The sequence below is a fragment of the Photinus pyralis genome, unplaced genomic scaffold (genome assembly GCF_008802855.1).
Source record: "Photinus pyralis isolate 1611_PpyrPB1 unplaced genomic scaffold, Ppyr1.3 Ppyr1.4_LG9, whole genome shotgun sequence".
Taxonomy (NCBI): Eukaryota; Metazoa; Arthropoda; class Insecta; order Coleoptera; family Lampyridae; genus Photinus; species Photinus pyralis.
In genome coordinates, this window is record NW_022170878.1 from 7,982,464 (window position 1) to 8,007,438 (window position 24,975).

General features: G+C 37.2%; 3 protein-coding genes across 6 annotated transcripts in view; 2 read left to right on the plus strand and 1 right to left on the minus strand.

Annotated features, from left to right (window-relative positions):
* Positions 1–24,975, plus strand: part of LOC116180612 (sex peptide receptor-like) — a 561,029-nt gene that overhangs the window by 106,077 nt on the left and 429,977 nt on the right. The gene's annotated exons all lie outside the window — the stretch shown is intronic.
* On the minus strand, positions 8,753–9,397 carry LOC116180764. Its single transcript, XM_031500888.1, has one exon. The coding sequence runs from the start codon at positions 9,395–9,397 to the stop codon at positions 8,753–8,755; it is 645 nt and encodes a 214-aa protein (XP_031356748.1).
* LOC116180618 (protein takeout-like) lies at positions 15,794–16,824 on the plus strand. The gene is made up of 5 exons (XM_031500701.1): positions 15,794–15,934; positions 15,982–16,071; positions 16,116–16,260; positions 16,320–16,462; positions 16,512–16,824. The coding sequence occupies exons 1-5, from the start codon at positions 15,871–15,873 to the stop codon at positions 16,808–16,810; spliced, it is 741 nt and encodes a 246-aa protein (XP_031356561.1). The 5' UTR covers positions 15,794–15,870; the 3' UTR covers positions 16,811–16,824.

Here is a 24,975-nt window from a genome sequence, read left to right on the forward strand (position 1 = left end):
AAATGTTTATCAAGTAAGCGTTGAAATAATTGATAGCTTGTGTCAGAAAATAGGTTTAAATAATATATAAATTTCCACACGAGAGAGCTTAACCATTTCCGCTCAGGGCCGTAGCCAGACGGGGGCAAGAGAGAGCTAAGCCCGCTCTTGGGACCCACTTTGTCCGCTCTTAAAATTTGCTTTAAATAACACAATGTAGCATGCTCATATACAGGTTGTCAATTTTAAAACTTGCAGTCGGCCATATTTTCCAAACTAAAGAAGATATTGAAAATCGCGCACAGTCGTTTCAGATGTATAGAGGGGAACCAGAATGACGCTATGAGTGACAACCCCCCACCCCCTTAACCCCCAGCACCCCCTCTGGCATATTAATTTTTTTTTAAATTTCTTAATCAAATATTGGACTTTATTGGAACTACTGGGAAAAGCATTTTTCAGTAGCTTTCCAACGATGTGTCACAAGTATGGGGCTACCATTTAGGATTTTTGAAGAGGGGGTGCTGAGGGGTTAAGGGGGTGGGAAGTTGTCACTCATAACGTCATTCTGGTTCCCCCTCGTTACCCCCGAAACGGTTTTGCGCGATTTTCAATATCTTCTTTAGTTTGGAAAATATGGCTGACTGCAAGTTTTAATATTGACACCCCGTACAATCAAAATTTCTTAAAAAAATTAACACAACAAGAGATAAAAACTTCAACCATTTTAAGTGGCGATATTAATTAAGATGTTTTAGGTTGAAAGATGGATTTAATAGTTTTCTATTATTAAATAACGCAAGCGCTTCTTCGAAAACGACATTTTTCTTTTTTTTTGGCCAGAAGTTCGCTATTTGTAGAACTACAAGAAACTTTGAAAGGGAAAATTAATCAGCATGAAAGTGTGCGTAACTTTGCCCATTTAAGCGACTTTGCATCTCGTACGGTTTACGAGGTCCCTATGGTGACAATGGAAAAAACCCACCCTGTATTATTATCATTTTATTATCTTTTCTACCACCTGCAATACATAGTAAGCATAAGAGAGATCCGAGGAGAGATCTACAAATGACCTCCAACTTTTTAAGTCGATACGATACACACATTTCTTGGGCATCGAGCAATCGAGTTTAGTCTTTTTCCCAAAAAAATTGGTGCATAAATAAGGATTTAGATCCATATTAGGCAATAAAGTGATGGATACTAAAATTAATTCTTGATAGTTGTCCATTTGGAGCCATAAGCTTTCTTATAGCGAAAACCAGAAATCGATACGAGTTCTTCTTCCCAAGAAAATCGGTACACAAGTAACGATTTTACATGAACCACTTCTTGAGCATTGCGCAATTGAATTTCCCAAGAAAATCTATGCATAAATAACGATTTTGACATCCTTTGGATAAATATATTTCTTTTGTCACCAAAAATAGACATGTATCATTTCTTGGTCATAGAGCAACTGAGTTTGATCTTTTTCTCAACAAAATTTTGACCAATTTCGACACGTGGATGAATGACAAATGTAATTTTTGATAGTCGATACGAGGCCTAAAGCCCTAAGCCCTAAGCTATAGTACTGAACGACACGCAGACAGGCAGAAATGTGAAAGCATAAGCGCTCCACTTTCGTGGATTGCGCCAAAAACGAATTTCTTCAGCTGAACACATCAAATTATTAATATTTCGCCTGCCCGCTCTGAAGATTAATTTGCCCGCTCTTAGTAACTAATCTGGCTACGGCCCTGTTTCCGCTTACGTGAATTGTAAAAGAAGAAAAAAGAAACTCAGGGAAGAAACTCAAGAAAGTCCCCTTATCCTCCTTCTTGATGTAGTTACCCAAATGCCAACCTTTTGGTGATGTAGAGGTGTTTTAATAAACATGTACGGATTTTCTGCTGTAAGTATCTGTTTGGGCGGATAGTTGTGCAATACAATTTTTAGGACTTTATTCTATTTTTTGTTGAATGTTATTTAGCAACTTCTTCATTTAAAACAGTCCACCTTCCTGTTGACTCCGTCTTGCAAATGCACTGCTTGTTTTCTTATCAACATTGGGGTACGATTTGGAAAATTGTTCAATGCACAATTGCAGCGAATGGCCGCAATGGGTCCCTCAAGATTTCGAATACCATTGTGGACATTGGCCATTAAAATAGAGCACCATCCCCACACGGCAAGACACAAATTAACTTAATATCAATTATTCTTAAACAAAATACTGTTAAGTTAGATCTCATACTTTCAATGTATTGATTAGTGCTTCCTGAAGGGTCACATAGCGGACTATTTATGTGTGCAAAGGAAAATAAGTTATGACACCTGATGTTTAAAATATGCGATATGCCTTTACTAGAAGAATTTGTGGTGAAAATTTCAAAAAATATCTCTATGAATAAGAAAGTTGACAACATGAGTTGGAAAATGCGCTAAAAACGGTGAAGACAACTAAAGAAAAAAACGAGACTATACCTAAACATAAACATAATTTAGGAATTCTCTATCTTCAAGTGCTCAAACTTTACCCTACGATTAAGTAACACACATTTGCATTTGAAACAAAAGTACAATACGCTCGGTATACATCAATCGTGCAACGTTTTCGTTTTTGACGGCGTTTATTTTGTTTGTTCTTTCTTGTAGTAACTATTAACCAGTGCATTTCACGTCACAACTAAATCAAGTTGGTTTGTTATACCGTAGGTACATGTGATTATTCCTTCATATTGTTTCTTTAGCATTAATCCAGGGAAGCTGATTATCAGTGTGCTGTCAATCTGTATGCTTCAATTTAACTCCATGAAATAAGTAAGTACCTGTCCTAATACAACAGTTCAACTGTTCCCTGATGTTTTTTGTGTGCAAGTTACCATTTTATGAGTTTTGCCTAAATTGATCGTAGATTCGTGTAGTGTGTTTTTATATTGAATCGATTGGTCATATTTTCCACTTGTATATATTTATGATGCCTCTTGTGTCTCGGTCTGGTTGGTTTACTGCATTTGATTCTATAGTCAAATTTTATCGTACAATGAGATGTTTTATTTGTATTTTCTCCTGCATATTGTTTCCGTAAGTTATTTATTTTATGTATTTGTGTGGGCTATGCAGGGTTTTTGTCTCGAAGAAGGTTTTCCCCAGGTATCGCCTTGTTGTGTGCGTAATATATTTATTTGTTCTTGTCCTTTCTTACACACAAAAACCTGCATTTTAACATTTTATTCAATTCCCCTCCCGATTGTGTCTCACGTCCCAACAACCAATTACACAACATATGAGTTCATTCGTATCATCCGTATCGAGCCGACTGCTACCGAGATTCAAAAGTACCGCGAAACGGTCGTCGTTTCGACTTGAAAGGTAGGTGAAAAGGTGAAAAGGATACGAATCTCAAGCCAACTTCACACACGTTACATTGTTATTGACCACATTTACGGTCCGCCATACCATCAAAGTTAAACCAAAGAATACTTTACTCTTTGGTTAAACCAAGAGTTTAAGCTCCTTGGCAACTGTTGCAGCAACAAGCGTTCTAATGGATTTCAAGATAAGCCCAGATCATATTTGACAGTGCATTTGACCCTAAGTAAGTACCTACATAAATCGTTTTATTGCCTAAACAAAATGTAACAAGGATTCTTACATAATTCGCCTATATCTAAACAGTAGTTAATGTACGTAGTGGATAAAATTTGCCTTAATCGAAACTACAGGTGCCTACCGCAACAGGTCGCTTGAATAAACGAAAGTACCGAGTAACACAACCACTAATGATAATCAGATCTGAATACAATGTCTTCATTATACAGAATCAATACCAAATGAACAAAGGCGCATGGGAAAGAAGACGCATTATCTAGTAGGTCATAATTATACGGAAATTTGACAGTTTAAAATAGATTACAAGACATAATAGTTGTTGACATACTTCACCTTTCAGCGTAAACATAAAATTAGTAATTTTGAGAAAATATGTAAAAGAAATGCCAACACAAACATTAAAATTGGATACATTTCAAATTCAAACGCACAAACGCAACGCGAAGAATGTCGTGGTCAGCGATCTTCAAAGGTAACTAACCACCCTTTAGGAGCGTCTAACGAAAATTCCATAATCGCAATAGGAAATAATTCTGATGGAAAATTGGCAGACATACACGCACGTGGGAAATTCCGAGGGGATTGAACAAAACCGCGCGCAACTGGAAATTATATTAAAGTGTTCTATCTACGTGCGTTATATCTGCCCAGCAACGAATCATCTCCCTGCGGCTTACTGCACAAAACAAAGTTACATTTCGTCGGTACAAATTAAATTTTAACAGAACGTAATTGAACGCTGAATAGCGCTTTATACGTTCCCAGAATTCCACTTATTTTAAGCTTAATACAGAAACCGCAAATAAATGTGCTTGTCATGTACGAAGAACGGGAAATCCGAACCATACGTTTGGATAAAATGTAGTTATCATGTTGTATCGAATTTTCACAATAGGGAATTAAGATACCTACATATATTTTGAATTCCTTCAAGAACTACGACGGCAAGATGAAACTAGTGCAGAAATTCGGGGTAGAAAAGAAGACAAACATCGATCTGTAGCAAAACATAAGCCAGACCTTTACCAAAAATGTTGTTTACTAAATACGTAAAGGGTGCGAAAAGAATACAAAATTTAAGTAATGCAAAATAATTATGACTGCGGTGAAAAATACCCCTGAACTCTAGGCAACCCATAATACCTGCCGTTTCAACCTTGTCAAAATTGTCTGTATCTGTCATTTTCATTGTGTCTACTAGTTTTTCGCAAATTTGAATAGAAATGGCCTCACAATCCCGGCCATAGCGGCAAAATCTACCCTAATTTATGTAATCCACGCAAGTAAAAACAGGGTATTTCCTATTGTAAAAGTTCAAATTTGGAAGTAGTTGACTTCTTTACTCTATTCTTGCACTCTTTACTAATCATTCTACTCCCACTGTTTCAACATGAATCTACACATGACTCGAAAACTTCACCTTCGCATGCGCTACAGAGAACTCGTTGAGAAATTGCCCAATTACACGCGTTTATACAATGCGTAAATTTTATCTCCGAACATAGAAATCTCCTATGTTCACTTCTTAATGCCTGACAGTTATGCTACCCACCTTACCAACAAATTTAACAACTGTAACACAAAAGAAACTTAGGCGATTCGTCCATTTGCGCAACGAAACAAATGAAACCAGTTGCGCCCAACCATGAAACCAGTTGCGAACGCTGTTTTACCTATAGCTACTAATGGTGTGCAATTGCGATTGCAACCTATTTTGGATTTTGACGAAACCGCTTTTTCTTCACCTTAAATAGAAGAGCCCACCACCAGTGGCGTAGCGTAGGGGGGGGCGGAGGGGCGATCCGACCCGGGCGCCACTTTAGTAGGGGCGGCAGCGTCATACCTGCCAATAATACCCCGGGGAACTTTTGAAAATAGTTAAATTTTGATTTTTTAAGCAACTTGAAGATGCTTTATCTGACAAAACTGAGGAGAAAATCACGAAGAGACTTCTGTTCTCAATACTCCAATCTTTTAAATGCGATGTCTATGAAGCAATTCAAACACCATTATCTTCTTTGATTCTTGCGCATCTATGGGTTCGATTTCAAAAGCAGTTTTGTGTATATCCTTTTTACCGCATTACAAAAAAAATAGAAAAATACGCTGTTTTCTACCTGCCTGTCTTTATTGTAAGGCGACACCCCCCCCCCCCCCCAAAATCGCAGGGAGGCACGCCCTGATCGCGCCCCGGGCGCCAACGTGCTACGCTACGCCACTGCCCACCACAAAATCTTCATCGGACGATGGCATCATTCAAACTCCAAAAAGGTTGGACAAATGGACATAAGTTGGTTTGATGAAACCTGTTTCACGCGACTGGTCGCAGCGACCGGTTGCTTATATGGGCGAGCTGCTTTAATAGATATTTTAGATACCTATTCGACCGATTTGTTTAGCACATTCGACTTATTAATTGTAAAACTATCTTTAAAGTGGTTTTAAAATGTTTTTTCAGTTAGTGGAATTTTACTTTTTTGCTGTGAATGTCGAATTCAATACGGACATGTATGAATTTTGTTCCTCTTATGCACGCTAAAATATTCGAGTTCATTTCTCCAATTAAAACACGACAAGTTCTATTTCTGGTGTAATGTTCATTAACAATTCAACCATCAGTCCATCAACATGAAATTTTTCAATGCTAATTGTGAATTATGCCAATTGACGGAATTTGCTTATCGAGATATTTAATAGCAAATAAATCCTGTTATTGTTGAAATAGGTCTGTAAGATTTCCATTTTTTCTTCTTTTGTATTTTATTAAGAATATAATTAATAATGTTAATTTAATAAATAATTCAGATATTGAGTCTATTGAAAACATTTAGAAAAGATGAAACATTGGTTAAGCGCTACTTGATTTGTGTATTTAAGAATTAAACATAGGAGAATTGTATGTTCAGAGTTAAAATTTACGCACTGTGTATTCCGACGAATCAAAAATACGAGTTGGAATTACATTATATATGCATTGTATATTTATACAATGATATATTGTTGTGTAAATTACGTCATGCGGACGCTTTAGCTGCTTACAGTGCAAATAGTATTGGATCACCCTGTATGTGTCAATTTTCAATTATTTGTAACGTTAATTAGGTTAATAATTTAGACTGAACACAATTTCGATCATGGTTTTCGAATTTGAAATCAATGTGTTTTGTATTAGATTTAATGATGCTTATTTGTGTATCTTAGAGCAGACGATAGGTCTAAATGCTAAGTGTAGATAAAGTGAAAAAAATCATTGTACATTCCAAAGACATCATTCTTATTAAAAATGAGAGGCAGAGCACGAAATAAAATGAAGTTCAGACCAAAATACAATATTGTTTCCATGAAAACGACGGGGAAGCTAAGCTCGCTATGATTGGCTGCGCCATTTTGTGGCGGTAAATTTGAATTTATGCGGGAGATTTGAATTTATAAATTTCCGGATGTCCGCCATTTTGTCATGTAAGTACGGGAGATTTAAATTTGTGAATTTGCGGATGTTGCCCATTTTGTAGCGGTAAGTTTGAATTTATGTGGGAGATTTGACCTTTTAAATTCCAAGATATCTGCCATTTTGTTGAGGTAAATTTAAGTTTGAATTTGTGTGGGAGATTTGAAATTTTGAATTTCAGGATGTCTGTCATTTTCTTGTGTGTACTTTTTTACTGACTATATAACAAAATAAAGTTGATAATGATTTCTCCGAAACGAAACGTTGTATTGAAATTCTCTCAACGGTGTCTTGTAGACCGCAAAAAGTGGCAATAAGAAAGTAGTTTTTATTTTTTGTATCTGTTCAAATAACATCAGAAAAAATAATCCCCAAATTTCGGTTTTCCTGGCATATGTTCGGAAGTAATCTGAATTTTTTTGTTTTCTTTAAGGCGTGATAATAACTCTCTAATTTGACCATCGTCATATCTTCTATGGTTTCGGAGATCCACATGATAGACATACTTATCTTGGACACAGTGTATACAGCATTACCGAATTTGTCATCTCAATGTGCTGGGTAAATCTGGAAAGAGGATGTGTGCCACATGCGATGCTCCATATACAGTACAGCATATACTTTTGGATTGCCCCGTGTACGAGAATACAAGACATAATCAAGGCTTAGAAAGAAATGCCTGTGAAAGAAGTGTTGAGAGATGAGTAAAATAGGAATAGCAAAGCATAAAAGAACTAATTTCATTAATTAAAAATAAAGAACTGTTCAAAGAAATTTAAAAAATATATGTAAGCTAAATGGCGAAAGACCGACGAAGTCGAAGCCAAACTTTTTCTGTGTTTTCGATTATTGCTAGTTTTTTTAATTGTGGTTTTTTATTGTGTAGGTATTTAAAAATAAAAATATATACAGGGTGTTCTAAACATTTTCGATTATTTCCGGCGAGGCCGGATTAAAAAAAATTGTCATTATGCTTTAGCTGAGCATTAAACAGTCATTATTTTTATATTTATCACATTTTTTTTAATTTTTATTTTTTGTATGTCGAGTACATATGTGTGAAAGTATTAATATTAGTATTGATTCGGTGTAAGCATGCTTGGAGCCCTGCTTTTGTGGGTAGATACTATTATTTTTTATATATGTAATTGTCTCTTGTAATGTTATTTTAACTTTACACTCTTATATATAAAATAAATTATTAAATATTAAATTACTCTGGAGTTTTAGAACAAGAGCAATTTTTTTCAAGCTCATGCAGGATTTAATGTAGAATATTTTTAATAATAATAATCGCGCTTGCCAATTTTTGTGAAAAATACGCAAATAAACTCAAAAACGAGTAACTTCCAAAGTACCTATCAAAACTAATTAAGTCTACACTTTTAACACACGGTCGCCATTTTAAAAAAACATCACAATTAAGAGGCAGCAAAACATTTAGACACAGAAAACATTAATTTGTACATATATGTATCAATAAATTAATACAGATTATATAAATATTATTGTATCTATTACCACAGATATTGCATATATCTGTGCTATTAGGTATTGTCAAAAAAAGGAAAGACTTCATCCCATAGCCTTAGTACAGGAGGCAGTCAATAATTCAAATTCCTGCCAATTCTTCTTACTTAATTATAAAGTAGATACCTACTTGGCATTTCCCTACAACATTTAATTAATATAATTAAATAAGTACCTAAAGATATGTTTAATTACTTTCTACACAGTTCTGAAAAATTTGTGAGAATTTTCATCGATATTTCTATCATGTTCATCATAGGCACTATGGGCGTATACTTTCACGCTTGAATGCCTATCGCCTGATTCGATCAACTTCTTCAAACCAACCACACTGGCAATCACTAACGCTAATTTAGATACCACGAGCGCTTTTCCGGCCATTAGAGCTGCTGCTTTCGTAACGAACGATCCAACAATGCCATACATTCCAAATAACGCTAACATTATATAGCGCATTCCTCCTGTTCCTTTCTTTCCGCCTTTCTGACGAGCCTGTCTGCCATCTTCACCGCTCAATTCAAAACCCAAAGTAATCGAATGCGTATCAACAAAGACATCCATGGCATTTGCAAGTCGCGAAAATCCGTCTTGTAGAGACCTCGTTCTTGGCACTTCTTCAGGTTCCTTAATTTTACTCAAAGTCAGCCCACTGAAGATTGGAATGTCAACGGTAGCGTAGTATTCCACAACCGAAGCAACTCTATCGGCTAAACAAGACGGCACATTTGAATTTGACGAGCACTGCTTTAGCACTTTATTTATTATCTGTTCATATGCCTCTTCATTTTTCGCCGCACAACTACTCACTAGCAGCAACAATACATTAAGGTAATTTGAGGACATTCTTAGTCGAGTTATTGATCTTAAATGGTACATTTTTACATGAGTTGATATGATTTATAGGTAGCGACTTACATGGCGTGTGAAACGTACATGTTCTTCTTGTGTGCTTCCGTAAAAAGGGATACGAATTAATATTCAGATATGTATTTGTATTAGATATTATTGAACTACCTACGTAATCACCTCGGTAATCACTGACCGAAATATAAGTACTTACTGTACGGTGTAAGTACACTATATAATTTCATTGCATGTCTTCTGTTAAAGCGTAATCCGTAACGCATGTTTACCTACATATTAAGTCTTTTGTCTACCCAGTAAAGATATTCGGTAGATAACGATAAGATTATGAACATCCATTACATGAAGATTAAAGCTAATAAGAGGTGGAAAGTAAAACTGGAATATAAACATGTAAAACGGTATTCACAAATACACTGCATAGTCCCATGCTGAGCAACCTGAGGGTTCCTTGGTTACGTGCTTTCAAGCAACAGGACCAAAGTTCGTAACCCAAAGAAGATGATACAGATACACTGATACATGATACAGTAAAAAGGCGTCTTCTCATTGGGAAGAATCCGACAGAATTCGGCAAGACAATAGTTACCATAATACGTATTTAGCCTCCCAAAGCTACTTCCGGTTTATACATTTGTGACACTAATAATGATGCATGCATCTTGCGTGTGCAACCGCCACCACAAACATTACTGGAGAATTTTTTGTACTCCAGTATTCAGTTAGGTACCTAATACCTACCGTAGTGTAAAGAATAGAATACGTAGGTATAGCAATTTTTTTTTCACACGTATATAGCGGGTACAGGTAAATACAGTGGATTTACATCAGATGCACTTGTACAAGTTTGTTGATTTCAGAAAGTTTATTACATCGTAGATCTGGTTGCTTAGGATGTTCTGGAGTGATTCACTAAGGTGGTGGTCCAGTCGAGCGGTACTGTAACGGCGACATTCTAACAGGACATGGCTTATTGTTAATCTGGTGTTGCAGTGTTCGCAGACTGAGGATTTTCGGATGCCATTAGGTAACCATGCGAGAGGTGAGAGTGGCCTATTCTGAGTGTTCTTATGACGATTTTGTCTCTTCTTGACATTGGTGGTATTTTGGTAGGAAGTTACGTTGACTTGGATTTGGTGCAGTTTCGTGTTTAGCCTATTTCAGTGCTGCTGCCATGTTTTTAGGCTGTCTCGTCTGATGAGAGATTTTAGATCGTACGCCAACTGCAATTTTTCGATGGTCGTGTCAGATGATCGAGCTTGTTTTGCGGATTTGTCTGCATTTTCGTTGCCTTTTATGCCGGTATGTGACGGAAGCCAGATTATAGTGACCCCAGTTCCATTGGACGTCAGTCTATGGCATACCTCGTGAATATCTTGGACAATCAGGTTTTGTGTGTAGATGTTCTTTATGGGTTGGAAAGATGAGAGTGAGTCGGTACATATGCTTACGGATTTGTTGGTGTGCGTTAAGCTTTGTAGTGCTTTTAGGATGCCGTGTAGTTCGGCAGTGTAAATGCTGCAGGTTTCGGGAAGTCGGTGGGTTGACACGATTGTATTAGTTGTGGTGATTGCACTGCTAACGCCATGTTCTTCCTTGGACGCATCAGTATAAAGAGTTTTGTCAAAGGAATGTCTGTTTATTATTTCGTTGAAGAAAGCTTTAAGGCACGGAGCAGGTGTTTCCTTGTTATGGACAGTAAAACTGGTGTCTAAGTTGGGTAGCAATTTTACCCATGGCGGAGTATTTGAGAGTTTGATGGGAGTTGTATTTGTGAGATGGATATTGTTATTTGGTATAGATTGCAGGATTTGGATAATGGATTGTGGTGTTCTCGGTCTGTTTGTGGGTACTAGTTCAGTGGAATGTATTAATTTATAAACGGGATGGGTAGGATGTGCAGAGATTCGCGCGAAGTATGATTGTAGAAGACGCCGTTTTCTAATAAATAGGGGGGGGGGGTCAGAGGATTCTACATATATGCTTTCAGAGGGGCTGGATTTGAATGCACCGAAGCAAATTCGTAGGGCTGTATTTTGCACAGTATCAATAGATTTTAGTTGAGATGGGCTGGCTGACGTGTACAATATACTTCCATAGTCTAATTTCGAACGGATCAAAGCTCTGTATATTCTTAGCAGCATCCCTTCTTCCGCCCCCCATTGGTGGTGTGCTAGAGACTTGATTAGATTTATTCGCTTTAGACATTCACCCTTTGTATTCTGTATCTGGTGTTTCCAAGTGAGGCGTTTATCAATTGTTATTCCTAAGAGTTTAAGGTGGTCAACTGATTCTAGTTGGATTCCATTTAGATTTAATTTGGCTTGTTGGGAGTTGTGTCTTCTGCTGAATTCGATAACTTTGGATTTCAAAGTGCAAATTTATCAGAACATATTTAATGCAGAAGTGAGATAGGTACCTATCTTATGTTAGGTAATGGTATATGTAGGTACCTACCTAACGTTACAATAGTTACATCAGTCTAAAGATTTCAGTTTAATCTTTGAATAAAAAATATATATTTTAATAACAAAGAATCGCTTTATTCTTCCCGAAAAAGTTGTAAAGGACTCAAACTCTTAGTAGGGGGAGTGGTCCATGTGGTTTTATTCTAGATGGGGTAAAGGTAAACCGCTAATTTAAAGAAATAAAACCGAGAATAAAACTAAGAACGATTCGTGTTGATGAACCCTTATTTTACTTGGAAAACACAAAAATGGTTCGTAAATTTTCTAAACGCTTGAATGTAAAAAAATATGTGCCCTAATGCGGTCCCGTGAGTTGGAAAACCCTGTCCGTATCTCTAAATTGCAAAAATTAATCCTCGAGTCCCTTTCAGTCAATCACAGAAGATCAGAAATATCCATGTACCTATTCTTATTCATCGTATTCAGATGATCTTTTCGAAATATCAGACAAAGTAGATCCATCCATTCGCTTCCCCTACATTTCACTTATCTGTTTTTACTTCATGTTACTCCTTAGCACCCTACAATGTTCTCGCGTTCTCAAGCTCGTTTCAGAATATTCTCGCACAAACACGTAATATTTCTAGGAAGAATTTCGTCACAGCCGCCTTCGTTCCTTATCGCCGATGACTCTTCTTTCATGGCGCCTCGCTGTCTATAGAAAATACTGGAATGTTCGCTGCAATATTAACGAAAATCCAAAAACCGGTCGATTTTTATATCGAGGGTGGAGGGGGATTTGTATGTAAAAATAATTCATGCAACTTTAATCCTGTAGGTACTAGAGGTTGCATATTTTAACGGTCCATATCGGCGACTAGGGTCACTTCACCGACGGAAACTACGCCGACCGTGTCCATATCGCCGACACGTGTGCACGCTGCTTACATTTGGATGCTACTGCGCCTGTGCGTTGTTCTGCGTACGGTGTAAAATATATCTCTGTCTTTGTTAGGTATGTTGGCACAAATCCTCCTTATTGAAAGCAAATGGAAGACTATATCTATTAATCTATGTATATATGATCTAATCACAGAGTACCCATAATTTTGATCTATAATGATCTAAGATTATTTCGCACTTTTTTCTTGTTGCGGTTTATGCCATAATTACGCGTTAACTTGTATGTATTCACTTTCTTGAACACTGAACACTGAACAGGCAGTGAGTGCGAATTTGATTTATTTTGCAACTATTTAAACGTATGTACCGGTATTCATATTATGTCGAATTCGTCGATTGTTTATAATAACTTTAGTAGTACAGTGGTTGATGTATGGGAATATTGTAGTGAATTTTCTAGAAATCCAGATAAACATGGAGCCGTCATAAAAGATTGGTCACCGACGATAAGAAATGAAAGTGGATGTGACGCATCCTTTCCGCGAAATACGATGTGTTTTGTTCGAGAATATTCGGTTAACCACACAAAATTGCTTATTTCCCAATACATTTAACAATATGCGGGATCCCGCAAATACCGAGATGGCGTGGGATTGATATATAACGATCCCGCAAATACCGGGATTGAAATTTTACTGCGGGATTGCATTCCCTAGGCACGGATGAATTTGAATACACCTATACACGCGGCTGCGTAGTGCCATAACATTATACTATGCGATCAAAAATGAGTTGCTGTCGAGTCATTTTTGGAATTTTTGTTTACATGAGAAATCGTACTTAGCTTAAACTTCCAAAGGCGACTCGTCAGCAACTCATTTTTGATCGCCCGTTAGTACTTTATTTTTTCAAAATGCTTAACTTACGTGATTAACGCATATACCTATCTAAAGATATATGGATTAACGTTTCGTTGACAGTACGTGATTAACGTTTCTTTTTCCTTTAAGAATTGTGTTATCTCAACAGCGTATATGTGATATCTAATAAGTATACATATATAATTATAATAGATATTTTTTAAAACGTAAGGCAAGTTTATAAATGTCGTATTTAGTATAAGAAGTTTAGGTTTTACCCAGTAATGACCCAGTATTAAAGCATATTATTAATGTGTTAACCTGGGCACCATTAATACAATTTTTGTTTTTAGAAGCTGGGATGCAGACATTCAAAAACATTTCCCAAGACAGATTCAAAAAAGAAATGGTTCAAAAAACCAAACGAAAGGAAGAATTTTTTGTTACTGTTTTGTTATTCTATTATAGTCCGGTTTTTTAAACAGTTTTTGAGATATCGTATTCTAAGTAGCCGATGTTTTATATTTAATCCAATGCAACAAAACGACAGGTACATGCAAGGAATGTACCTACTTTGAATGGGTCCATAGTATAGTACGTAAACTGTCCATATCGTTCACATTTGGACCTACAACGGACGTCCATTGTACAAATTCTGTGTAATACACGTACATACTACGAGTATGTTTGGTACAGAAGGTTCACATATGTACATACAGTGTGTACCTGTATCAAGGTTAGTATATTACAGGTTGCCTCGTAACTGCAAAAATGGGGATCCAGTCGTCTGCTAGTCACGTCACTGGTAGCCACTCAAATTTCGTTATCTTGTCATTACCGCTTATGTGACAGATGTAACATACGCGTAGGTTATAAATATTGAACCTCCTGTAATACCTGTGTATTCAGAACCTAGAAATATTATTAAAAGGGTCGTGGAATTCTTTGACAAACCAGAAAACTGCCAGTATGTGGACATTTCCTTTGGAAAAGGCTACAGAGCTAGCTGCTGCTGTGACGGCAAATCAATAAAACTCATAACTAAATTAGGTAATGTTCTTCTGAAATAAATACTTATTGTTATTCTGTAGAAACGAAGCCAAACTTACCGAGGATAGGACATTGAAATGTCCTTCAAGGAAACAGCAAAATGGGATTTGCCGGATTTCCAACAAAATAACATTGGATAATTCTGATTTTTGGCCTCTTGAAGAGTGAAATTTACATGATCGGTAAAAAAGTCTCTACGATCATTAGTTTAGTTAATAAAATGAAGGAGAAAATTGGGAAGATTGGAACATTGGGAAACACTAAGAAGATATTTATTAAAAATCGGGTTTAAATACAAAAAAATATGCCACAAAAAACGACAATTACTGATGGAACGTAGAGACATTGCCGATAGGCGGTCACGATATTTACGGAGAATGAAAGAAAATGATGCTTTAGGGAAAAATAAGACACCGGTCAAATTTTTTGATGGAACCTATATACATCTTATTTAATGCTTGCCGGCCGGCAGAAGATGAACGTGTTTAAAACTGACCAAAGCAGGAGGATCATATGGTCTCGTTGCTATTATACCGCCTGTCTCCTCTACAAATCGAAAAGTAAGTGCAGAGACGATATAAAGTACGTCAAGAGAATTAGAAGAAAAATGTGACCACGCGATGGATTGTTAGATGAAGCTGTTTATCTTTCACGGTAAACACTGGTACATCAGAAGATTGACTGTATTATATAACGATTTATAATTACTAAATTTTAAAATATAAAACTGAATATTTGTGTTTCACTAGTTAAACGATTCAAACATCATCAAAGAACTGTAAACAATAGCTACGCATCAAATCGTATCAAATTTTCCAGCTGTATGGCTGCATGCATTTATTACTTCGTTTAAATAGTGGGATACCAGTGACGTATTCGCGCCTCGATTGCTATTGGTCGACAGTTACGAGGCAACCTGTAATATACCAACCTTTGCGCGTCGGTGACGCTTTGCAATAAAATTTGCATACAGTTGTACTTTCAGGAAGAAATATGGTTATCTTTTTGATATTATTTATGCATTAACTTCAGAGGTTCACATGATATTCAACCATGGGAAATGTCTAATGGCAACCAATATAATTGAATGCATGTGCCTTACATAATAATTATACGTATAATACTGTAATGGTACTAATGGTTTGCACACAATTACAAATTATTAAAATTAATCAATTTCTGGGTACATAAAGTTGACCGGAGTTCTCCTTCGCCCAATTTGCTTTCCAAAATGATCGGGTTCATCACCCTAGTGTTTGCGCTGAATATAATTTTCTGCAATGCTCAACTTATCAGTAAGTATGGCAGTTGCCTTATTAACTATTGCATGTGATCATTTCAGCAAAATTCCAAGTGTGCTCGCGCTCAGATCCTGATATCAACAGCTGCCTCAAATCGGCAATCCTAAATGCGCTTCCTGTTTTGAAAGACGGTACTGACAGCAAGTCGTCCACTGTAATTAACGTGACATTTTAGGAGTAACCGAATATGGTCTCCCGTCCCTCGAGCCGTTCACGCTTCCAAAATTCGTGATTAATGCTGTGCCTCCAACGCACTTTGACCAGGTCTACACCAACATCAAGGTCTACGGTTTCGTGTTCAGTCAAATTGAAGAAGTCACGTAAGCCTCCTTCCCCCCACACCCACACCATGGGGCCATTTTATAACTTCCAATTACAGTGCCCAAATCACCGACGACAGCTTTTTGATTGTCATAAAGGCGTTAACCGGAAAGGTACAAGTAACTTCTGACTACGAATTTGAGGGCGCCCTCTTCGGCGGTGTCGACGCCAGCAGCGCCGGACAATGCAGCGTTAATATAGGTATGTAGGCACACTTCATGGCCAAGTTCACTTAAATAGCATATTCCAGTTAACAAGTCGATGACGGTCAAATTTAGCGGATCGCCGCAAACCGTCGGTGGAGAGAGATACCTGGAGGCGAAGGACATCAAAATAATCGACATCAAGGACGAAAAGGTCACCTTTACCTTTACCTCCCAAGACAAACCGGAGGCGGCAAGTTTGCTAACGAAAAAATTTGACGAACACTGGGAGGCTATATCTATGGACGAAATACAAAAGGCCGTTGGGATTTATTCTGCTGCGTTCCTAAAGGAGGCAAATGTTGTTTTTTCAAAAATTCCATTTGATACCTTGTTCCCAAAGTAAATATTTAAACAATTGGAAATTTAAAAACATTTTGTGTTCATAAGCATTCAACGAATCAAATATGTAATGAACTCCACCATGTTATTGCTAACGTAATACAAATTAAAGGTAATTTTAGTCAAAATTATTTAAATTTAAACTAATCCTGCCAATATGTACACTGTAACCTTCACTTGTTTAAACGTAACTCCGACTGTCATGCTTACAGTACAAGACATGCTCAACTCATTAGAATACCAATAGCTAAATCTTCAATTATTAATAATTCACATATAGTAATAGCTGTGAAGATATACAATTGCATTCCTCAGGGTATAAGGTCAATTCCTTCACTTGATTTGTTTAAAAAAACGCTAAGAATGCGACTTAATTCCTTTGTTTTTTATTCTTTAAACGAATTCTTTGATGTTTTCCAGGAGTTTACGTACCTAGTTTAGTATTTATTAATTTTTAACTGTACATGTATATTTATATTTTCTTGTTGTTTGTTTACACTTGTTTATAATGTTTGTAAATTTTTTGAATTATTCAACACCTCTCTGGTAGAGAATAAAAGTATTTATCTTATCTTATAATGTTCATAAACATTTGATACTCAAAACCCCCTAAAACTGCAAGTATATGCTCAAAAACCTCAAGCCTCCCAAATGCCTTAAATATTTCAAGAAATTCAAAGTTTCCCCCAAATCAAGGACATCAAAAAAATCAAACACCCTATTAAGAGCTATAAAAAACTTCCGTATGTACAGGGTGTCCCATTAAATGGTCACAGGCCTTATCTATGGAACCGTTAATTGAACAGCTTCGGGAAAAAAATTTTTGTCAACAAAAGAGACCAAGAGAAATCGCTGGAAATTATTTTCAAGTTTCTAGTTTCGCCGCTAGAGGACAGCCATGAACAAATACTTCCCCTTGATTAATGAAAGGGTGCTACAGACTGTGATAAAGTTTGACAGGTTTTTCTTTTGTTTCAAATCCACCTTGGATGAATATAAATATTGCAATTAAAATTTGTAAATGTTCGTATTTTCGCCATATCTCCGCTTAGAAAACAGATATCAAAATGCGGTTTTCGCTGATATTCTCACTTTTTCATCTTATTTGATATCATATAATAATTATATCGTTCCATTTTCAAAAACCTACAAAGTTTATGTTAATGTCACATTGCGCCCTCTACCACTCATCACATTTACTAAAAAGACTATTCATGTAAAATCTCCACGAAGTCCACAAAGAGAGCACTTTCCAACAAGACCTATGGGACCATTATTAATGGGACACTCTGTAGAGAAAATTATTGCATTACTTCATTTATTCATAACCCAAGTTGGGAATTTAGAACTTACAGTAATATAATCGCTGTTTGAAATGAATTTTTTTGCAGATGGAAATAGAATAAATTCAAAAACTTCAAACTTCATACCTCCATTTTCTACAAACTGCGAGGGTTTCATGAATTATAAGAGCTTCAAAGGGAGCTAGGGATTTCAAGTGTAACAAAAATCTTAAGAACTCTATCGACTTCATGAATCAAAATTCGCAAGACACAGTGCCTCGTCACATCACAAAAATCAAAACGGTTGAAGTACTTAAAACCCTAGGAGCAATCCAAGCAACCCCACGAAGTTAGTGACCACGTCCGAGAACTGTCACGCATCGCGTCGAAGCCACGAATAAAATCAAAATCAAAGGAAAATCGAGGAACTGCGACATCCTCCTCCGGGGGAGAAGTGAGTGGGAAAAGCCCGGTCAGTACTGAACAAAATTATCGCGGAGCTACTACAAGAGAGGTTGGGCGAACCGCTGCCGCAACGAGATTGGGTCGAGGAAGATTTGGAGGCATATCTAACGAGCATCTGCGACGAGGTGACGCCAAAAAGACGAGTCGACCACGTTCTCTCTAAATGAGGAGATATCGGTGAAAAACGTGCGTGCTTCAGGCACGGCGACAGCTCCAACATTAACAATTTTTAGAGCTCGAAATGGCGCAAAACCGAATCACTTACAGAACCTCATAGAACTGCGACAACCTGAAGTAAATAATTAAGGCACGTTAAGCTCCAAAAAAAGGTTCGCGAATTTCAAGAATCCCTCTCTTGGATCTTAAGTTTTTAAGTTTTGACAAATTAACGCAAATCAAAAGTGTTAAAGGACGCAAGGGGTTAATGACACCAAGAACTTGAGGAGTATCCAGAATTTAGGAAGCACCAAGAAGTAGAACCTCAAAAACCTCAAGAATCTCTATTAAGATCCTCAAGGACAAAAGTCAAGTGCAACAAATGTACCAGAAAATCTCTGCAGACCAAACAAGTCAAGATCTTCAAGAAGCTGAATAACCTAAAACACTTCACGGGTCCCTTACTCCAATGAAATTGTAAAATCCTGAAAAACATCAAAAGCTTTTGCTCAAGAACGTGAAATTTCCTCAAAAACCTCAAATCTTTGATGAGTTTCAAAGATTTGCAACTTGAACCTCAATACTCCCAGGCACAACCCGATCTGAGAAACCTTCCAGTGTCTCGAAACCTCAAAATATAATAACTTCATGAACCTAAAGAAACTCACAACTTACCAGAAACGCCCCGATCACCAAACTCCTAAAAAACTAAAAACGTCGATAATTTTCAAAAACCGTGTCATTTCAAGAACTACCAAGATTTAATGTCGAATTCGGCATAATTATGTTTTAATTCTGTTTCCTTTAGTTTCCCCGCGGGGCGTCCCACTTTAATCTCGTTTAAGTCCTGCTTTGATTAATTGAAAACGTTACCGCCGTTTTCGAAATTGTTTCGTCGATCTCCCGCCGAGTAAACGCGATTTACTTTTATTAGAAAATTTCCATCACGTTTACGTCTAAATTATGGATATTTATATATCGGGGTTAATTACGCGATTCGACAATAACCTTTAATTAACAACCCTTTCAGGATACATCTGCCGCGAACGAAACGCAGTCCGACGAGACCGTTAGATTAATATTTGATAGACGAAGCGTTTTTCTAGATTGTTAATTAAAATCGCCTGTTTTTTTTAACATTTCGAAAGTAATTTCCTTTATCTGTCGGACTTTTCTGGATCATAACGTTTACTTAATGAAAATGAAGAGCAGCGAAGAGCTTTGGCCGGGGATTAAATGAAGTCATAGCAAAGTATTATGAAATAATAGGGGCTTTAGCTGGACGTTTTTATTAAAATCGTCTTTGTAGTCGTTTCCAATTTCCACCATTCACTGATGAAAGTGATATTTTATCATTTGCATTTCTAGGGATTTGTATAGTGGTTTTATAAATGTTTTTTTTTTGCTACCAGACATTTTAAGATCTCTCCAGGGTCTGAAAAGTTATAAAACCCAAAAGTATAAATCTCAGGGCTCTTAAGAACTCAAAGGCCCCAAGCAAATCAAAAGCCTTTAAGATTTTAGTGAAGTGACAACGCTGGAAAATTTAAATAGCATGGAAAGTCTTGTGACGCCCCATAAAAAGATAGAGGACCACTGTCACATAATAGCAGCATATAGGTGGCCTACCCATCAATACTACAATTTAAGACTTAACTGGATATTTAAAAAAAAGGACATAAAGTTCGAATCCTAAAATAATCAAAATGTGCGAATTGCTTGCGAAAAGTAACAAAACCCTGAAATCCTTCAAAGTTTAAGGTCCAAGGGTTGAGGTTTGACATTGAAGATTTTATGATCTAAGGTTGAGGCAAGACACGTGGAGTAGGGGTAGATTATAAACCCTAAGACTAAGACTGAGTCCTGAGAATTGCGGCGTTAAGTTTAAGGCCACAGGGTTTGAGGCAAGTATCGAAGTAAGCTACTCAAAATGTAAGGTTTGAGTTATGAGGTACCATATTTGAGACCTGAGGATTAATATTTCAGGAATGAGAATTGAGGGTCAAAGGCCAAGGTTTTGAGGGTTGATATTAAAGCCGTGCCGCGGTGAGGTATGGCACGGGACCTCGTTGATAAACCTCAAGATTATAAAAACTTGGTTTTTGAATCTAACGCTTCTGACTGGGGTTTTGGGTCTAAAGGCTCGAGGATCGAGGTTTAATTCTGAAAAAAGTAGAAAAATGGAAAAGGCTTCGGACTTAAAGGTTGATGGTTGTGGTTCGAGGTTTGGAACTGGGGTTTAGGGTTTGAAGTTTAAGTTTTGACCTAAGTTTGGTGACTTGGTAACCTCAATTCCCTGAAGCTCCAAAAATTTAAATGTGTATAGGGATTCAACAAGTGGTTTCAATACAGCAACTGTCTTTATTCCAAAGGTTTTGCTTGAGGGGTTTAAGTTTAGAAGTTTAAGATTAAATGTTTGAGGATTGCGGTTTATTGTTTGAATTTAGGTGATTGAGGTTATACGTTTAAGTGTAGAGGTTTGAGGTTAAATCTTTGAGGTTAAAGTTGGAAGTTAGAGGTTGACGGTTGAAGGTTCGAGGTTAAAGGTTTGAGGTTAATGTTTAGAAGAAAAGAATGAAGGAAATTTGACATTTGAAGTTAGCAGCTTTGTTGGATATGTAAGGTCCGAGGTTAGATTTTTGATGTTAGAGGTTTGAGGTCATCGATTTGAGGTAATAGGTGTGAGGTTATAGGCTTGAGGCCAAAGGTTTCACGTCAGAAGTTTGGGGTAAGGGTTTTGAGGTCAGAGGTTAGACGTTTGAATTTAGAATCTTGAGGTTAAGAGATTGGGATTGTTGACTGATTTGAAATTAAATGTTAAAGCAATAAAATACTAATACCTTCTTCATTGATTCAAGGGTAATCTATAGGGAAAGCCTAAGTATTTTATTGTTTTTCTATTCGCCCCATTTCGAAATTTTATATCAACACCACGGATTGCTATTATGATATTAGTGTTACAGTTTTATGGTTAAAGGTTTAAAATTGGAGGTTTGAGGCTAAAAGTTTGTGGTTAAAGGTTTGAGGTTAGAGGTTAGAATTTTGAGGTTAAAACATAGAAGTTGGAAGTTTTGGAATAACAGTTTGATGTTTGAGGTTAGCAGTTTCAGGTTAGAGGTTAGGTACATGTTTAAAATAAAGTGTTTGAGCTCGTAAGCTTGAGATCGTAGGCTTGAGGTTATACTCATTAAGGTCATAAGTATCAAGTAATAGGTTTGGGGTTAGGGCTTTGAGGTCAGAGGGTAGAGATTTAAGCTTCGAAGCATACGGTTAAAAGTCTTAGGTTAGTGGTGTAAAGTTAGGGATTTGAGGACATACGTTTGAGGTTAAATTTTTCTCAAATTTGAGGTTAGCGGCTTACGGACAAATGTTTCAACTTAGAAGTTTGAGATTACAGGTTTGAGAGGGAGACTAGGACTTTGAGGTTAGAGGTCTCACTTACCTCATCAGAACTTTGCATAAAACTCGTCGTTAAATTTGAGCCGACATCGTCATTCGACATGATATTTGAGGTTTGAGGTTTAAAGTTTGAGAAGTGAGGCTTGAGACCCAAAAGTCAACGTTTAACGTCTAGAGTTTTACGGTTCATGCTTGAAGTATGCCACGGTCAGGTTTGGGGCATAGGGCAATATTCCTAAGTCTTAAAGTCTAGCACCTCGAACCCTGTTTTTCGGGTCTAAGGCTTGTGGACTGGCGTATTGGTTCTAAATCCTGAAGTCAGGAACGTGAGAGTCGAGTCTGAAATTACAAGGCTCAAATATCTACATTTAAGGTTAGATTTACGTGGTTTGCTGCTTGAAATTTTAAATTTGAGGTTTGAAGTGGTAGTTAACTCATAGCATGGTTTTTGTAAGCACTATAAGTAGTGTTCTAATTAGCAGCCCGGTGTGGGATTCAAGAGTCAAAATTTAAAATATTTAAAACTTGGAGTTTCGAGTTTAAATGTTAAGTTAGAGGTCATAGCTTAAATGTTTGAGGTTATAGATTTGAGGTTATAGCTTTGAGGTTATACGTTTGAGGTTATAGGTTTGAGGTAATAGGTTTGAGGTTATAGGTTTAGGTTATAGGTTGGGGGTTATAGGATTGAGGTTATAGGTTTGAGGTTAGAGTTTGTACTAACACGCCTTCGACTCGCTCGGCACTTTTGCCTACCTGCGACCTAGACAGAGTAAAGTTTTGATGGAGTAAGTCAGACCTCTACTCTACCTATGCATACCTTTGGCTCGATGGGCATTGAAATATGCGTGTTATTACTCCATCAGACCTTTACTCTGTCTAGGTGTGTGCCGAACTCGCCTTCGGTGTACTCGGCTTTAAAGGTTCGGAAAGTCTGAAAAGATTCGAGGCATGAGGCCCAAGATTAGGCCAAGACCAAATGTCAGGTTCATGTTCAAACTTTGAGATTTAAGGTGTGTGTGGTTGAAGGATGAATCTTGTCGCTTGTGTCGTAACGCGTGACGACTGGAGCGTGTATCCTACAGCCCGAGGTGAGAAGGTGTGGGCTTTTGAGATTAAAAATTAAGGCTTGAAGCAAGAGATACAATGTTGGAGATTAAAGGTATGGAGGTATGATCCTGAATTGTTAGAATTTGTTGTTCAAATTTTTGTGAGTACTTTATACAGTTTCGTCATTAAATCAATTGAAGTTCCTTTGACGTCAGCAGTAGTTTTAACTTTTCAAAAGTTCCTCGAAAGCTTGAAATATCTCGGGTCTGATCGGCCTAGAAATCTGGCAAGTGGGAAAAAAAGGGCATACACTTTTGGTTCGATGCATAAGCTTAGAATTCGAAGTAAAATGCGAAGCATAGAAGTGTTTCGTGAGACCTGAAGCCTGAACCTAAAAGTTTGTAACTCTTGGAAGTTGGGGGGGTCCTCGCCGGGATAATAAAATATCGGGCTTTGTTTTACCGTAAATTACTGAAACATTAAAGTCTCGATTAAAAGGGCCTGTAGATGAATTCATTGCAATTAATTGCAGATGACATGGTTCGCTGACACGTAACCGCCAATTAAGTCCTAGAACGCAAACGCCCACTGCTAATTACGACCGTGTATACCTCCATCGTTTTGTCTTGTAATTGGCATATCTTTAAAGAGCAAATGAATGAGTTAAGATAGATCAAAAAATCCATACGGAGCCAAAACGTGTCTGATACTGAGCATCGCACATCCATACTAGTTTGTTACATTCAGGTAAATCAATATTAAAGTGGAACCGACGCGATATTAATGACGAAAATAATTGAGCATTTCTCACGTAATCCGCGCTGGTGGAATTAATATTATTCATTGATGAGGCTATATACCTCCATTCGCGTAATGATGTAAATTGGTTTGACATTTTCTAATCCGGAGTTACTACAAATAGAAGCTGATTAAGCGTCGAATTATATAGTAGATGATTAGGGGCGCGTTTGTATTTAATGGACTATAGACGCTGGGACAGCCGAAATGATTTTAGTGCCGTGAAGGTTTTCTTGATAGTCAACAAGCTAGGGGTACGTGCCGGAACGAAAACGTCAATCACTCACACAGCGTTCGTGTTTTTCGTGCCACCTACCAGACGCATTTTTAACGAAGATAAATCTGAACGTGACCCACAAAATTGGACTCGCTCATCCGTAATCCATCGAGTGATCATTACTGAACCGTCTTTCGCAATTATCCGCACCCGAAATGAGGTTATGTTGGTTGGAGGTTTCTGTGCGTCGACATCACGAGGCTTGACGTTCTAGGTTTGAGGCGTGAAGCCTGAAATGAGGCCTGGACATTACTGAGGTATTCTGACATCCTTGGAGTTCCTATTTTCTCGATGGTTTTAAAGTTTTTGACGTTCTTCGCACTTTTTACCTCTTTGAGGTTTTTTAGATCCCTGGGATTAGTGAAACCTTTGAGGTTCTGAAGGGTTTTAAAATCACTGGAGTTCTAGGTTATTAAGTATCAGAATTTTTTTGAAGTTCATGCGATTTTTGGGCTACTTAAAGTTGTCGAATTACTTATATCTTTGGAGGGGGTTTTCAGGTACTACGTTTCTAAGGTTTCTGAAGTTGCCAGGGTTTGGCGTCTTGCATTCTTGTTCACCTTCTCCAATATTCTTGAAGTTCCTGGGGTCCTTAAAGCATTTAAGCTGTTGAAGTATTATTTTTTAACGTACTGGTGTTTTTCAGGTTTTTGGGGTTCGTCATTTTCTCGGGGGTTTTGAAGTTTCTCACATTCTAGCCTTCCACACTTTCTCAAAGTTCCTAAGATTCTTAGGGCTATTAAA

Excerpts from the sequence above, each read along its gene's own strand:
- LOC116180764 (XM_031500888.1), bottom strand. The coding sequence starts at position 9,397 with ATGTCCTCAAATTACCTTAATGTATTGTTGCTGCTAGTGAGTAGTTGT.
- LOC116180618 (XM_031500701.1), top strand. The coding sequence starts at position 15,871 with ATGATCGGGTTCATCACCCTAGTGTTTGCGCTGAATATAATTTTCTGC. Across the intron at positions 15,935-15,981 it reads CTGCAATGCTCAACTTATCA|CAAAATTCCAAGTGTGCTCG; the intron begins GTAAGTATGGCA and ends TGATCATTTCAG. Across the intron at positions 16,072-16,115 it reads GCTTCCTGTTTTGAAAGACG|GAGTAACCGAATATGGTCTC; the intron begins GTACTGACAGCA and ends GTGACATTTTAG.